The sequence below is a fragment of the Salvia splendens genome, chromosome 16, assembly GCF_004379255.2.
Source record: "Salvia splendens isolate huo1 chromosome 16, SspV2, whole genome shotgun sequence".
Taxonomy (NCBI): domain Eukaryota; kingdom Viridiplantae; phylum Streptophyta; class Magnoliopsida; order Lamiales; family Lamiaceae; genus Salvia; species Salvia splendens.
Window position 1 is genome coordinate 167,626 of NC_056047.1, and position 15,611 is coordinate 183,236.

Here is a 15,611-nt window from a genome sequence, read left to right on the forward strand (position 1 = left end):
GTTACGGCGGAAAAGAGGCGACGGATTGGGGCTAAATTCCACGAAAGTACGTTATGGGCCACGCTATCCGCCATTTGTACCTGGAAAAAAAACATTTTTAGTTATAGGAAAGACGCGTGAGCTTCTCGCGTGTTTGAACGAAACACGCATGACGCTCTCGCGTCTTTGAACTAAACACGCATGACGTTCTCGCGTCTTTGAACTAAACACGCGTGACACTCTCGCGTGTTTGCCTTGTATACATGTTCCAGTCCAGGCGGCAGACACTTCACTTCCACCTCGCTCACTCTCAGCGACGCCCAACGTCTCTAGCCGGCGGAAATCGAAGTGAATCCGATATTTTGATGCTCTAATTCCTATTTTAAGTGGTGTTTTTGACCATTAATTTCAATTATCATTGCTATATTGATAATCTGAAAATTACAACATCATCAGAAGAAAAACAAAAATCTGAAAAAGAAAGAAGTAGAGAAGTAAAAGAAAGAGGTATTGCTCATCATCGCTGGTCAACGCCGCTATTATGGATATCACCTTTCTGATCAGTAGTTTGTTTGACTGGCTGAGGTTGGGAGGCGCCGACGGCAGCCTCTGCAGCAGCATCGGTCCACCGTGTGGCTGCTGAATCCTTGGCGGCTACCCTCTCAGCCGTCGTCGGCGCTCTCTCCTTATCAATCCCATGCCCCTCGCTGCCATGCTTGAATCTCTGCACTGCACTGCACTGCACTGCACACACATATATTTATGTGAAAAATTGTAAAATCAAGAAAATTTCAACTACATATGATATGCATACCCTTATCGTTGAGAATGGGATGAGCCTTGAGGCCTGCGTGGCTGGGTATAGAGACAAGAGATGTCCGCCCATTTTTTTCTCTTCAGATATCATGCAAAATAATTACTCCTTTATTCTTCTTGTTTGAATGGGTGACGTGTCATCTTGGTTAGCACGTGGCAGATATGCTGGCTGTTTCATCATCTCTCCATGCAAACTAGTGATCATGTCATGGAAAAGAATACTTATAAAGCATACCTCATACATTAATAGCAGACAATACCTAATACTGTTATTTTGTATCGAAATCAGTTTATAATTAAGTTTCATTTCTTCAACATATTTTTGTAATGATCATCATTATTAGTAGTATAACTATACAAATAAAATGACATTTTACATGATTATTTTTAATAATTTTTTTTGACTTTATAAATCTAAAATCAACGGTGCACTGTCGGCCTAGAATTAATCGAAAACCCGTCGCCTAAATTTCTTGCAGATCGTTCGGCTATTCAATTCTCCATCAGTTTTACGCCTATTGATTTGATTTTATTTCAGGGTTTAGTAATTGGTTTTGATTTTCAAGGAAATGGAGGGTGTATTAGCGGCAGTACTGATGATGATCGTGGTTTTCTCTTTGATTCCGCTCTATTTGTGGAGGCGCCGGCTCGACTCTCGCCTTCCCCACCAACATCAAGAAGAGCCACAGGTATGAATCGCGATTTTTAGATTGATTCAGAGTTTTATCTTCTTAATTTTGAATTGCTGAAACTAGGTTAAAGTTATCTGATTTTGTGCTTGGTGCAGGTTGTACAAGGGGAACGCGTGGTTAGGGCTGGTAATAATCGGCGAATGCGGCGAAGAACTGCAGCAAGCACATCGTCAGCTGCCGCTAACGTCCAAGGTTTTTTTCTGTCAATAATCACTCCATCCGCATTTAGGATTATATTTGAGTTCCATTCTCTGTTATGATCAAACTCTATGATACTAATGTGGAAAGGTATTCATCAAAGAATTACAATGGTGAAATGGAAGAAAGTATTTGATTGATTGGTTGAGTTCGTTTGTCCTGCACCAAGATTAAATTGGATGCTCATATTCCTAATATGAGTTCGTTTGTCCTGCACCAAGAAAGTATTTGATTGATTGGTTGAGTTCGTTTCCTGAAATATCTATAGGCCTCTGCTGCCTGGTTGCATTTTCCTTCAACGATATCTTTTGGTGTATTATCCAATGTTATCAAATAGCGGATATGGCGGCGCCATGGCGCTATGGCATGGCGTTCGGTGGTGGAAAAGCCATAGCACCATGTCGCTGCCATAGCACCGCCATATCCGACATTTGACAACATTGCGTGTGTACTGCATTTAGGAATAAGGCATTATGCAAGAAACATGGTGGTTAGAGTGGTATATTATGCTTTATTAATTGTTTAAAGTGTTTTAGATGTTATATTTTTAATATTTTTAAAATTTTGAATTATATATCAATATATAAGCATTATTTTATTTATTTAATTTTTGACCGCCATATCCGCCATACTAATACGCCATATCCCTGTGGCGGTTTTTAGGCAAACCGCCATAAGCCGCCATACGAGATTGATAACATTATCAGCAGTTACATTTGCTGTCAACTTAATGCTCACAGTATTCGTTAACAAAAATCTAATTCTCGAAGAACTTTTTGTCTGTCTATGGATTATCATGATAATGAAGAATCCCTAGCTGGTATTATCTAGCCAGCTGCTTGTGGCTCTAAAGACTCTTTTTCATATGATTCTTTTCTTGTATTATGTGTGTTTGCGTATTAGTGTGTATGTTCCTGCCCTAAAGGACATATTGTACCAAGGATGTAAATATTATTTTACATGGGTACAGAAACTGAGGATGGAAGTGATGATGAAGACGCAGCAGATGGGTATAGGGCTAGAGCTTCGACAAAAAAGGAGAAGAAACGGCAAGAGCGAGAGGCACAACGCCAGGTAAAGATTTCTAATGGGCATTTCATTATTATCATGTAGGAAGGCTTTGCCCCTCAACCCCTACAATATGTGTGTATATTGTTTGGAGAAGGTACAATTAGCCACCTTAGACTATTGGGTCAGGCGCTTCTCGCCCCTCGGCTGTTCAGTTCAAATACCCCCCCCCCTCCCAAAAAAAACATGTAGCCCCTAATTTGAGCTGAAAACATAATGGAAACCACACACGAATATTGACACCCATTTTTCTCAAACACTAAGATCTTTTCACATAATTGGCCCCTCCGATACTACCTATCGAGTTCCATCCTTTACTTCCTATTGGCTGTCTTTTCCATTTCATTTCAGTCCGTGGTGTACTCTGGTGTAATAGATATAATTATCTTTGTTCTAGTTTTCATGTAAAAGCTATATCTAGGAACATACTACTACTCCCTCCGTTCCATAGTAATGTAGGCGTTTCTTTTCGGCACGGAGATTAAGAAAAATTGTGTTAGGTGAGTTCAGTAAAGGGAGAATAAAGTGGAAAATGAAAAAGATAGAGAGAAAAAAGTAAGAGAGAGTAAAGTAGGTGTGGAAAAATGTGTTGACTTTTACTAAAAAGGGAAATGACTCTATTACTATGGAACGTACCAAAATGACAAAATGACTCTATTACTATGAAACAGAGGGAGTATATCTTTTTGCTAATTACTTGAGAACCTAATTCAGAAGACTTAGTGAACTTCTAATTCAGAAGACTTAATGATGATGCTGGGTATTTCTTGATAAGGGCCCAGAAGTGACCTAGTAATGTAGCATTGCCATTGCACCGTTTTCTCAGTCCAGAGGCTTTAGTGATTAATGCATCTGACATTGACGAATTGCTTCTGAAGGCTGAAGATGCTGCACGTGACTCAAGGAGAACAAAACAAGATCATTATGATGAGATGAGGAGGAAAAAGGATGAGGAACGAGAAGCTCATGAAAGAATGCTGGTTAGTTGATGAAATTTATGAAATACGCACGAATTATTGGTTTTCATTTTTAAAAGTGTTGGTATAAACTATCCAGGAAGAAGAAGCAAAAGCACGAAAAGCAAAGGAGGAAGAAGCTGCTGTATTGGAGTTTGAAAAATGGAAAGGAGCATTTTCTGTTGATGCTGAAGGAACGACCGAAAATGAAGTGCAAGATGGAAGCCAAGGATTGCTCTTTGATTTTGTGGAGTACATCAAGGTGACTTTGGCGTGATCTCTTTTATTTTTTAATCACAGGGATCAATAGCTCTTTCTGATCTTTTTAATTCAAGCAAGTGATGCTGTGAATATCAGGATTCAGGACTAAAGTATCATCTAGGCAAATAACATCTCCTTTTATATTTGAGGAACCTCTATATTCCGTCTCTCTTTCGCTGATTGAAGTAATGATGTAGCTGTGTGAAAGGGAACTTCTAGTGGAGAGAAGAGTCCAGATGCTTATTTGTTCTTTTTAATTGATTCTGCAGAAGCATAAATGTGTTCCTCTGGAAGATATTGCTGCAGAGTTTAAGTTGCGAACTCAGGTAGCTTATATCACAGATGATAAGTATTACTGAAAAACCCCTTCATTTATGTTTTCTTAAAGTAATACTCCTAATTTTTTGCGTCCCTTCGAGGTTGCCAAAAAAGTCTTATCATCACTCTACTGTCTCTGGTGGTCCCTTTCTTACGCAGTGTGATTTTTGGTCTAATGCAGGACTGTATCAATCGTATTAACTCACTAGAAACTATGGGTATGTTGTTTCCCTTTCTTATATACAAGATGTAAATTTTGTGTCCATTTCCTTCTAGTTAACCATGGAGAAGAACTACAGTTGAATATGTGTTTCTTTCACAGGTAGACTATCGGGTGTAATGGACGACAGAGGAAAATACATATACATCTCACTGGAAGAAATGAAAGCCGTTGCTGATTACATCAAGCGTGAAGGTAGAGTAAGCATATCGCACCTGGCTAGCAAGTCCAACCAGTTCATAGATTTAGAACCTAAAGCTGAGGTAGCGGAAGATATAAGCAGCATAGAGGAGATAACTTTTGCTTGATCTGGTCTCTTGTTAACAGAAATGTGTATGAACTAACTGATAGCTTGTTGAATGCAGTTAGGAAGACTGTAATTAGAGGTTACTTGAAATTCTTCAATATGCCTCAACTTATGAATTAGGGCGTTGGAGTACTTGTTTCTCTTCCTAGGTGTTATTCTCACCTGGTTTATAATCTCAATTTGAAATTATTGTTTTATGTAAGCATGAATTTTGAGAAATTGTGTAATTATAGTTGCAATAACGATAAATTGTTTTTGCTGTTTGTAAAAAATTACACATGAAATGACTTACAATAAGAATTAAGATTAATGCAACAATGTTGACGTTCAAGTTTGATTCCGAGCATGTAACACACAGTTATTTCGCGAAAGTTGTTTTTCCTTGTCCACATTTAGTTTTAAATTTTCATCATGGATGGGGCTATAAAGGAAAAAAAATTTAATGAAGCAAAGCGATGGATCAAGATCAACTATAGGCGTTGAAGATGTAAAGAGTAACAACCTACAACATAAGTATAATTTTTTAATAATAACTCAATTAATGACCATAGAAGAAGAAGCATGCAGAATTCATGATAAGTGAAAATAGAAGGTGATACATAGAATTGAAAAAATAGGAAAATCCTGAATCATCTCCGGACCAGTAGTTGATTATAGCCTCCCACTATTTTGCACCTCTCTTAAAATCCTTTCCTAACAGACTAGCCCATGATTTTCAGCCAATCCTCTCTTAAAATCCTTTCTGTTTATCTCCGACGGGGCATTTCAGCCAATCGCCGCCCCCCCCCGTTCAAGTTTCATAATCCAATCCAAATATAATAATCCATGATATCGCAGTTACTCGCGAGGATGCCATGGCTCCTCGTTGCCATGGTGATCTTGCGCAGCATGGTTGTCGCGCAAGACATTCTGCCTCCGGAGGTGCTGCCTCCAGAGGGGCCGCCTCCGCCACCCCCGGAGATGGAGAAGTGCAACGGGATCTTCCTGTCGTACACGTTCGAGGGGCGGGAGAAGGAGTACCCGCTAGTGAAGAATGTGACGGCGCAGGCGTGGGCGTTCAAGGCCACAGCAACGATCCTCAACGCCGGCACCCAGGAGCTCAAGTCGTGGAAGATGTTTGTGGGGTTCCAGTACGACGAGCTCCTGGTGTCTGCGGAAGGGGCTATCGTTGTGAGCGGCGAGGGGTTCCCTATCCGCGTGGGGAAGAACGGGACCGTGCTGGCGGGGTACCCCCAGGCAGACCTCAAAACCGCCATCGAGACGGCCTCGAATTACGAGCAGATGCAAGTGCACGTTGGGCTCAAGGGCACGCAGTTTGGTGTTGCGGACAGAGCCACCCCCATGCCTAAGTCGTTGAAGCTTGTTAATGAAGGCTACAAATGCCCCCCGGCAACCCGGAAGGGGCCCTACATGCACGTCTGCTGTAGAAAAGATCCTAAATTCAAAGAAAAGAAAATAACCAAATACACAGCACGCACCTACGACGACCTCCACTTCACTTACGATGTCCTCAAAGCTTACGAGAACAAGTACGTGGCTCAGGTGACCATCGACAACCTCCACCCCCTCGGCCGCCTCGACCAATGGAACCTCACTTGGGATTGGATGCGCAACGAGTTCATCTACGACATGCGCGGCGCCTTCACCCACCGCAAAGACCCCTCCGAGTGCATCTACGGCCCGCAAGGCCAATACTACAAAGACTTTGATTTCTCCAACGTCATGAACTGCCAGAAAAGACCCGTCATCTCCGACCTCCCCCCGCAGCTTGAGAACGACGAAAAAGTCGGCAAACTCCCCTACTGCTGCAAGGACGGCCTCCTCCTCCCCACCACCATGAACGAGACCAAAGCCAGAGCCATTTTCCAAATGGAGGTTTTCAAACTCCCTCCCGATTTGAACCGGACCGCGATCAACCCGCCTCAGAACTGGAAGATCACTGGCCGCTTGAACCCCAACTACAAATGCGGACCTCCCATCCGGGTCGACCCGTCCGAGTTCCCCGACCCGCGTGGGATCGACGCGACGGGGTCGGCCATCGCCAGCTGGCAGGTGAACTGCAACATGACCCGGCCCAAGCCCAAGCAGAACCGCTGCTGCGTCTCCTACTCGGCTTTCTATGCGGACGGGGCAGTCCCGTGCAACACGTGCGCGTGCGGCTGTGAGGACGAGCCGCCGCGCTGCGACCGGAACGCGGCCGCGCTGCATATCCCGCCAAGCGCCCTGCTGGTCCCCTTCGTGAACCGGAGCAAGAAGGCGGCGGCATTCGCGAGGATCAACCATCACAAGCTTCCGCGGAAGCTGCCATGCCCGGACAACTGCGGCGTGAGCATCAACTGGCACGTGGACTCCGACTTCAAGACCGGGTGGACGGCGAGGATGACCTTGTTCAACTGGGAGGAGGAGGCGTTCGTGGACTGGTACTCGGCCTTGGTGATGAGGCGGGCGTTCCCCGGGTTCGAGAAATCGTACTCGTTCAACGGGAGTGTGATGGATGACATGAACAACACGATCTTCATGCAAGGGTTGCCGGGGCTAAATTACCTTGTGGGGAAGGTGAACGGGAGCCACCCCGGAAAGGATCCACCTGTGCCGGGAAAGCAGCAGTCGGTGCTATCGTTCTCGAAGAAGCATATTCACGGGTTGAAGATTGCGCGTGGGGACGGGTTCCCTACCAAGCTGTATTTCAATGGGGAGGAGTGCGCGCTTCCCAAGGTGTTGCCCAAGGCTGCTGCACCCACGCCGCCCAGGGTGCTGACCTGCTCGCTCTTGCTTGCCATTCTTACTTCACTTGTGCTTTTTTTTTAACTGACTTATTCCTTTAGTTTATTTTCACTACACCAAGTTTTTTTTTTCCACTGTAAATGCAATCACACCTTTTTATGTTATGAAACATGTAGTAATTACGTTCTGCAGCTGACAATAGAACACAAAAAGTGAACAAGTTAGTTAGGTTCAATAACTTGTGTTAGATTACCAACTTGTGTTGGGCATCCACTCCTATTGCTATAGAGTTCCTGGCATTTCATGGTTTCCAAGAAAACTTCAAATACCATGATCAGCAACTGAAACATGGTAAGCAAAACAGCATATCAAAATACTCCTAAAAAACAGAAAAATTAAATGAAATATGGGAAGAATAGTCGCATCTCATTCTCATAGTACAAACCAAGACAGGCTGCTGCTATTGCTACTGTCTAAAAAACACCCTGAGCCTGAGGTCATTTAAATGAGGTGCCTCAGAAAATCAGATAAAATTATTCGAGATGATGATTAGTTAATTACAGTCTGCTGGAAACAAGCTCAAGGTAACTTTGGGACGATTTTTGTGAATTAATGCAGCCAATTCAGATTTCAAAAAACAAAACCTGTTTTAATTATGATAAACTAAAATACTCAAATGAACAAAATGGAAGAAGATGTCCTCTCATGAACGAGTACCAAATTATGATAAACCTTAAATTTCATTAAAAAGATCCTCAATCTAATTGATTTAACTTATCTATGCATATCACTACAGAAATTGGCATCCTTCTTTACATGTTTGCTAATTTCCACTTCCGGTCAGAAATTCTTCCCCAGTTCAACTTTTTTCACCAGCCTCATTGCGTTGTGTAGGACGGAGTCCAAGATACCAGCTACCTGCAAACCACCAAACGAATTTTTGCGTTGGTAAATCACAGAGAAGAAGGATCCAAAGGGAGTATTGAGCACCAAGCTGCAGAAGGAAAGCATTGAGCACAAACCGTGAAAACACCTCCGATGATGGCACAGACATTTGTAATGAAGTGTGAAAAAGACTTGGAATCCTCGGTTATTAAAACCTGATAGGGGAACACGGCAAAAGAAAAGGTAAACACAATGAGAGACGAGAATAAACACAATTGGCAAGAAAGATTGATAGAACAGCTTATTACCTGCATAGGAGATGGCTCAAAATGAAATTTTGCAACAGGGATTTGAAGACTGTGAACCAAACTACTGTGGGCAGTGTACTCATATTCCTCAACTAGTTTATAAGATTTTGTCATCACCTCAATTTTTACGGGTTGAAGATAATGCTCAATCTGCAAATGTAGAAGAAGTTAATGAATTCACTGCTAGATCATCCATAAAGCTAAGATAAACAGTTCAACATTATCAACGATAGGATAAACATGCAATTTCCGTTTTGTCTGTGATCAGCAAGGATTTCCATCAAATCAAATCAAGAAAAGATAACGACACAATTTATATGACTAGCAAAGCTGCTATCGGGTACACCACAATAGTCAAATTAGCATCTCCTAAGCAATCACCAAGGAGTTTTGTTTTATGCAAGCCTTTTGTGCTGGTTTCACTTATCTTTCTTTAAATGGATGTATACCGTTTCAGGTTTATATTGCATACAGCACAAAGATATTGAGATAGTCAGATAGCAATTGCTAGATACACTGAAACAGCAGGATTACAGGATATAAAAGATCTGGAAGGATACAAAATAATGCAATAAAAACTTACGGTTACATTTGCATAAGAATCACTCGAATTACTGATATACGACAAGCCATTCAAGCGGTCATGGCTTCTACCTAGATGTGGCAGCAGCCGCTTCATATCACTCAAGACCCATGGAGTGATTTTTTTACCAAAAGAAAAATGAGAAATAACATGTGACATATTCATTTGAGAAGCATCAAAAGAATGAGAAACTGAATGAGCAGATATGATAAGATTCCCTGGAACCTGCACAATAGAGAGAAGAAGAGATCTGAGATTTAAAAATTTATTAAGGCACATGCATATTTATACATATGATGCAACTAGGCATGATTCTATGCTTTGAACCATCTACACCGAAATACATCTCAAATAATGTGTTCCAACCTTCTTCACACGTACAAAACCCTCAATTTTACACCCTCCTGCTGAAGGTGCAGGCCTTTTTGCATCATCTTTTATCTCTGTGGCAATATTACTAGGAGCACCTTCTGACGACTGAAAAGAAATAGGTGCAACCAAATCCTCCATCACCTGCAAGGATAAAATATCACTAAATTCCTCATATATAGAAGTTATTAAGTTGAAATCACCATATTTGTCTTTAGAAAAATCCTATTCCTATCTCGTGATTAAGCAAGGGAAATTGTTGGGCGGAGACTGGGATTAGTTCATTATATTTTCTCATTTTGGAACTTCTCCATCGAAACACACTTTTCCATGGAGTCAAAGCATTCTCACCTTCACTAGGCTGTCCGTATCTCGGTCGCCATAATATGCCTCATGCTCATGGTGGCCATGATCCTCCCTGCATCAGGAGCAGTTAATGTCAAAATAGAATTTACAAGTGAACATAGATTCATCTATACTATGCGAGACATTGAGTAATTGCAAATAAGGTGTAAGAAATTAGGAACTCAAAGGTGTAAACCTGAAGATATGATATCTGACCTTACATCACTTCCTTTACGGAAGATCCGAATCGATGGATATCCTTGTATGTGATTCCTGCAGATATTTTTAACAGACTTAATATGTGAAACAGCAACACAAAAAAGAAGGAAAACATAAGAAATATAAATATCACTTAGGATCATGGCAGTGCAAAAACCCATACAAAGTAATTGAACTATGTAATAACCAAATATCATCTAGAAAGTACCTTTTACACAGATCAGCTTCTTCAGTGCAATCAACCTTGCCCATAAGTATACGTCCATCAGTTTCTGGGTCATATCTAAAAGATCACTGAAGATGAGCTTCTAAATAGAGTATTTGATAACGATGCTAGTCACTCTTTCAAGTATAAAGTGAAATAGTTATGGGCAACTTATTTTGACCAAGTACAAAAGTAATATCAGAGATAACACCTTTCTCTTATAATTTTGGCTGCTTTCTCCCATGAAGGTTTCTGAAATTAAAGAAACAGACAGGTTCATTACACTACTTACAACCATCCATTCATTATTGCAGCAGAAAGACAGTAACTAGAGAGGCGCTGATACCAGGCGATTGCTCCAAGCGCACCAAGGGGCATAGAAATTCACTACCAAAATAGCATGCCTGTCGCATGAATCAGGAATATCAGAGGTGCACATGCAATCTAAAATAACAAACTGAAAAGGTATGTGTATACTCATTACTCACTTGTGTGAAATTCTATCAAAATTGAGTCTATTGAGTAAAACAGAACCTTCTCCATATTCTTCATCAGTTTCCTCGTCGTGCTTAACACCTTTTGTAACTGGTCCTGAGTGAAACTCGGAACCAGTAGGGTTTAATCTGGAATCTATTGAATACTTGCGTATAGTCTTAGTTATATTCAACCTATTCTGAGAAAAAAAATGGAGAAAGTTCAATGAAATTACAATCTGGTTTTATTACAAGAAAAAAATTACTAGAGAATGAAACTGTAGGAAATCTCTATACGAAATGAGTTTTCTAGTAAAATTCAAATTACTTACAATTTTTTCAATAAACTGACAAGAGGTAAGAAAAATACATTCAACACTACTTATTTTTTTACATGTATCACACTTGGGAGGTGTGAATGTGTGATATAAAATCAGACACGTGTCGTTAACAGATACAGTTCTTTTATTCACAGCAGTGGAACCATATTCAAAGTTCTTTAAACAAGATCAATTCCAAAATTGTGCATCTTTCCCCTTCAGGCTGGCCAGCGGCCGCAGATCTATAACGTAATGAGCACTACCTAGTTAGCTGTAAAAAACTAAAAATTCGAGAGAATGACTTAAAGAATTCATAAAGATATTGTATTTGGAGTCAAGGAAAAGAAGACTTACAGTGCCCAGGACATCACTGACATCAACCGAAGCAAATTCACAAGACAATGCTGGAAAGCTACAATAATTTAAGAAGTTATCACCATAATAACACATATAGCTTAAAAATTAAGCAATGGAGATGTTTCAAAAGATACCAGGCACTAATAAATTCAGCTACCTAAATATTAATACAGTGTTTTACCAGGTCAATAGATATTGTGATGCTCGGTACACAAAAAGTGTCCCTATATGGCAAAAATGGCCCTATATGGATTCATATCGAAGAGTACAGAATTACAAGGATTCCAACTCAAAAAAAGTACACAATTCCAAATTTACAAGTATTAACCACAAGTGTAGGTTCAACATATATTTTGGTCATCTTGTGGCTGGTAGGGTAAAAGGTGGCAATTTCCAGGACATCAACTGCAGTTACCAATAAGATTACATGTCTTTTACCAGGAAAAATTTAGAAGAGTACATGACGTTATCACCTGGGAGGGCACAGAATGTTTAAACTATGGGATAGAATACTCAAAGGTACATATATTTCAAACGGGACAAGATTTCTGGAGAAGAAAATTTTTTGGTAGTATTAATGTTAATGCACTGCATGTGATGTGAAGAAATAACTTGTCCCTGCTAGGCTTTGAATGATGAGATTATAGTGTCTCAAAATTTGCAGGACCTACGATGGTCTGGAAATACATTTTATTTATTTATAATCAAAATCTGGCGGTAAGGGGACAAGAAAGAAAAAGTAAAATGGCTCTGAACTCCACAGTTCTTAATGAAAGCATTTTTGTGTCAAGTGGTATTATTTTAAGCAAAAAAAGGAGATAATAAAATAAGGTGAATTGTTTCTGAGTTTGTTCTTGTACATTCAATATTCAGACTAGCAACCCATTGGTTCTTTGTTCTTAATATAAAAGAAGTCGTAGGCAATATCAAGTAATTTTACATAAATTAGCATTAATAAAATATTACCTCATGTTGAAATCAATTCGTAGAAAGTCCCCATCAGAACTCTTATCAACAACAATTGATGTAGACGTGCTCACTCTCATATAATCATTCAATTCCTACATATGACAGCACAATCATACAGAGGGCAGAGGGCATTTTTTTGTGGCACATGGCGAGATGCAGCTAAAACAAAAAGCATTTGCAATGCAGCATGATAGAATAATAAAATAAAGGGGGAGCTGACTGCATCAATGTTATCAATCTCGTATGGCGGCTTATGGCGGTTTGCCTAAACACCGCCACAGGGATATGGCGTATTAGTATGGCGGATATGGCGGTCAAAAATTAAATAAATAAAATAATACTTATATATTTATATATAATTCAAAATTTTAAAAATATTAAAAATATAACATCTAAAACACTTTAAACAATTAATAAAGCATAATATACCACTCTAACCACCATGTTTCTTGCATAATGCCTTATTCCTAAATGCAGTACACACGCAATGTTGTCAAATATCGGATATGGCGGTGCTATGGCAGCGACATGGTGCTATGGCTTTTCCACCACCGAACGCCATGCCATAGCACCATGGCGCCGCCATATCCGCTATTTGATAACATTTGATAACATTGGACTGCATAAAGATTCCATCAGTTTCCTAGGCTTGATAGTGCATGTATCTATCAACCGTTGGCCAATAAAGAATAGTTCCTACCATTCCAAATAAAAAGATCATGGAAAAGGCTGCTAGGATTGACAATCCAGCACCTGATAATGATGCTTCAGTCAAGTCTCTTGGGATTTTCCTGCAAATATAAGAAAAAAAAAGGGAACGGAATTTAAGTAAAAAGGAGCATTTACACCAGCGTAATGAGCATTCAGCATCTACGATTCCAAAGCATCATATCTTATGATTCTTATACTATCATCAAAACTAGAGAGTACTTGACAGCTACGCTTGAGTTCTAACAGAGATGCGTCCTCGCCTGATTAAAATTCTTCAAAAATTCATGTGCAAAGAAAAAAAAACTTCTAAAAAATTAACTGGCAAGGCTGATTCATCATGTTCTCCACAATAATTACTAAGATTCTTGCTAGATACTGAATCGAAAGCCAATCAGTTATGATCATCGGCCCAAAATTACAGGTATGATAAGATAAGTTCCAAGTTTCCACCTCTAAGTTGCCCAAAAAGGCACTTTTTGAACGTATTTGCTAGTATTATAATCTGTCTAATCAATGGACTGTGATTTGACACAGGAAATCAATATAAAATAAAGTTTCACCAAGACAAAATGTACAGAAACATATCACTGTGCACAAAAGAGAAGGGCCAGATCAGTACCACTACTATTAGGAACTCAATACAAATATGTATACACTATCTCATATCCAAGCATTTTGCATAAGCTTGGGGATCTAAGCACATTATGTATTAACTATTCTTAACTATTGCAACCATTGCCAGCTTCAAATTCCTTGTTCTCGAACCACCTCCACCAACAGAAACCAATGCAAGCAAAATCCGTATAGCAAATAAGATGCTCTCGCGATACAAGGTTTAACCAGTCCAATAGAAAAAAACAATTCTAGCCCAAATGCACAGTTTTCATTTGTATTCATCACTCTCAAATAAACGAAAAACATAAATAAAAAAGGACCAATTGCGGGGAGAATAAGAGTCGGCATCGAAACCAAAATGCTTCAGTTAGCTCAACATCAGAAAATGATGTAAATAAAATGAATTGCACCGAAATGTGGGGACTGAGAAAGAAAAAAGGAGGGATCACCTGTAAAAATCGACGGATTTGATTTTACTGGTTGACACCATGATTAATCAATCGTCGATTTGCGAATAAATGGAACAAAGAACCTAAGATTTATAAATAAAAAGCGGAATTAGATCAGATCTGCATCTGCTGCAGAAATGGGATAATGTATAGCTACAAAAAAAACTGTTACTGTCTTACTGAACCGAAAGCAAAACGCATTTGGTTTGGTTAAGGAGTGCGATGATTATGAATGTAACTGCAAAATCAGGAACACACCTGATGCTGATGCTGATGCTGATGCTGATGCTGATGCTGATGGCTGGTCGAACCCGGTGAATTTCTGCAAAGAAATTGGTCGATTATCACTAACTTTTCTCATATAAATTTTAGGCAAGTCGTATTAAATTATCTTCATATCGCATGACATTAAATTTTAAGTAGTAGTACTATCTAATTCACACCATTTTAATGAATATTTATCTGGAGGGATGTATTCATTTCTTTTCTCATATTTTCTCCTATTTCCTTCTTGATCTCAGCCGTTGATTTCCTATATCCTATGGCCTATATTAATGGGTTGAATCATTAAATTTAATATTAAAAAACCCGAAAAGGGCAAAGTTGGTAATCAATATTTTTATTGGTTATGGCAACTTCCTTAATTTACTCCTTTGAAGATCTTCACGGTTATTCATCCGTGCCACTCGCTCTAGACGTGAATATCTCCCTACTCCCTCTCTGCAATTGTTGTTTTCGCTCAGGCACTCTTCCGTTCACAATTCCTCAGTGTTATATCCGTCTCTGTTTTGTTCTTCTCTGTGGCAGTAGCTGCAATTTCTTTAATCCGTGGCGTAAATACCGAATCTAGTAGATATATCTTGTTCAACTCTCTCTCTTCCCCCCTCTCCAATATAAAGGATGTGTAATTTACCTGTGAATTATTGTCATTGAATTCCAAGGTTTAATTGAATTCCAATTTATTCCGAAAATCTGTGTTTATTTTGAGTGTAATTGGCGTTTCTTTCTCCCATTTATTTGTTTTACGACATGCTTGGATGCGATTGAGTGAGAATTTTGCTCTGATTGTGAAACATTTGGGGGAAAATCGAGAGGTATTGGTGATGGGGAATAAATTGGGGGGGAGGAGGCGGCAGGTGGTGGATGAGAAGTACACTAGGCCTCAGGGGTTGTACCAACACAGAGATGTGGATCATAAGAAGCTCCGGAAGCTGATTCTCGACTCCAAGCTGGCACCTTGCTACCCTGGTGATGATGATACTGC

General features: G+C 39.9%; 3 protein-coding genes across 6 annotated transcripts; 2 read left to right on the top strand and 1 right to left on the bottom strand.

Annotated features, from left to right (window-relative positions):
* Positions 1-1,080: 1,080 nt before the first annotated feature.
* LOC121772562 (DDRGK domain-containing protein 1-like) lies at positions 1,081-5,017 on the top strand. Its single transcript, XM_042169708.1, has 8 exons — positions 1,081-1,484; positions 1,583-1,679; positions 2,656-2,759; positions 3,632-3,733; positions 3,810-3,971; positions 4,240-4,296; positions 4,470-4,506; positions 4,611-5,017. The coding sequence occupies exons 1-8, from the start codon at positions 1,365-1,367 to the stop codon at positions 4,814-4,816; spliced, it is 885 nt and encodes a 294-aa protein (XP_042025642.1). The 5' UTR covers positions 1,081-1,364; the 3' UTR covers positions 4,817-5,017.
* Positions 5,018-5,590: 573 nt separating this feature from the next.
* Positions 5,591-7,623, top strand: LOC121771837 (COBRA-like protein 10). The gene has a single exon (XM_042168726.1). It carries the CDS (start codon positions 5,641-5,643, stop codon positions 7,621-7,623), a length of 1,983 nt encoding a protein of 660 aa, XP_042024660.1. The 5' UTR covers positions 5,591-5,640.
* A 544-nt stretch (positions 7,624-8,167) lies between these two features.
* Positions 8,168-14,755, bottom strand: LOC121772432 (protein disulfide isomerase-like 5-4). 4 transcript variants are annotated; one of them, XM_042169543.1, is made up of 16 exons: positions 14,606-14,755; positions 14,348-14,430; positions 13,273-13,363; positions 12,570-12,664; positions 11,601-11,658; positions 10,942-11,126; positions 10,800-10,857; positions 10,665-10,705; positions 10,457-10,531; positions 10,246-10,302; positions 10,036-10,102; positions 9,682-9,828; positions 9,316-9,540; positions 8,733-8,882; positions 8,562-8,639; positions 8,168-8,457 (listed from the first exon to the last, which is right to left on the bottom strand). In XM_042169543.1, the coding sequence occupies exons 2-16, from the start codon at positions 14,386-14,388 to the stop codon at positions 8,380-8,382; spliced, it is 1,446 nt and encodes a 481-aa protein (XP_042025477.1). In that variant the 5' UTR covers positions 14,389-14,430; positions 14,606-14,755; the 3' UTR covers positions 8,168-8,379. The 4 variants fall into 4 exon arrangements, with proteins under 4 accessions (XP_042025477.1, XP_042025479.1, XP_042025478.1 ...); XM_042169545.1 differs by having other exon boundaries at positions 14,348-14,432; positions 14,614-14,689; XM_042169544.1 differs by having other exon boundaries at positions 14,528-14,679.
* Between the last annotated feature and the right edge of the window lie 856 nt (positions 14,756-15,611).

Coding starts and splice junctions, on each gene's coding strand:
- LOC121772432 (XM_042169543.1), bottom strand. CDS start 14,388: ATGGTGTCAACCAGTAAAATCAAATCCGTCGATTTTTACAG. Junction 11,127..11,600: donor TCAGTGATGTCCTGGGCACT/GTAAGTCTTCTT, acceptor TTTTTTTCTCAG/AATAGGTTGAATATAACTAA. Junction 10,103..10,245: donor CGTAAAGGAAGTGATGTAAG/GTCAGATATCAT, acceptor CTCCTGATGCAG/GGAGGATCATGGCCACCATG.
- LOC121772562 (XM_042169708.1), top strand. CDS start 1,365: ATGGAGGGTGTATTAGCGGCAGTACTGATGATGATCGTGGTTTTCTCT. Junction 3,972..4,239: donor ATTTTGTGGAGTACATCAAG/GTGACTTTGGCG, acceptor TTGATTCTGCAG/AAGCATAAATGTGTTCCTCT. Junction 4,507..4,610: donor TAACTCACTAGAAACTATGG/GTATGTTGTTTC, acceptor TTTCTTTCACAG/GTAGACTATCGGGTGTAATG.
- LOC121771837 (XM_042168726.1), top strand. CDS start 5,641: ATGATATCGCAGTTACTCGCGAGGATGCCATGGCTCCTCGTTGCCATG.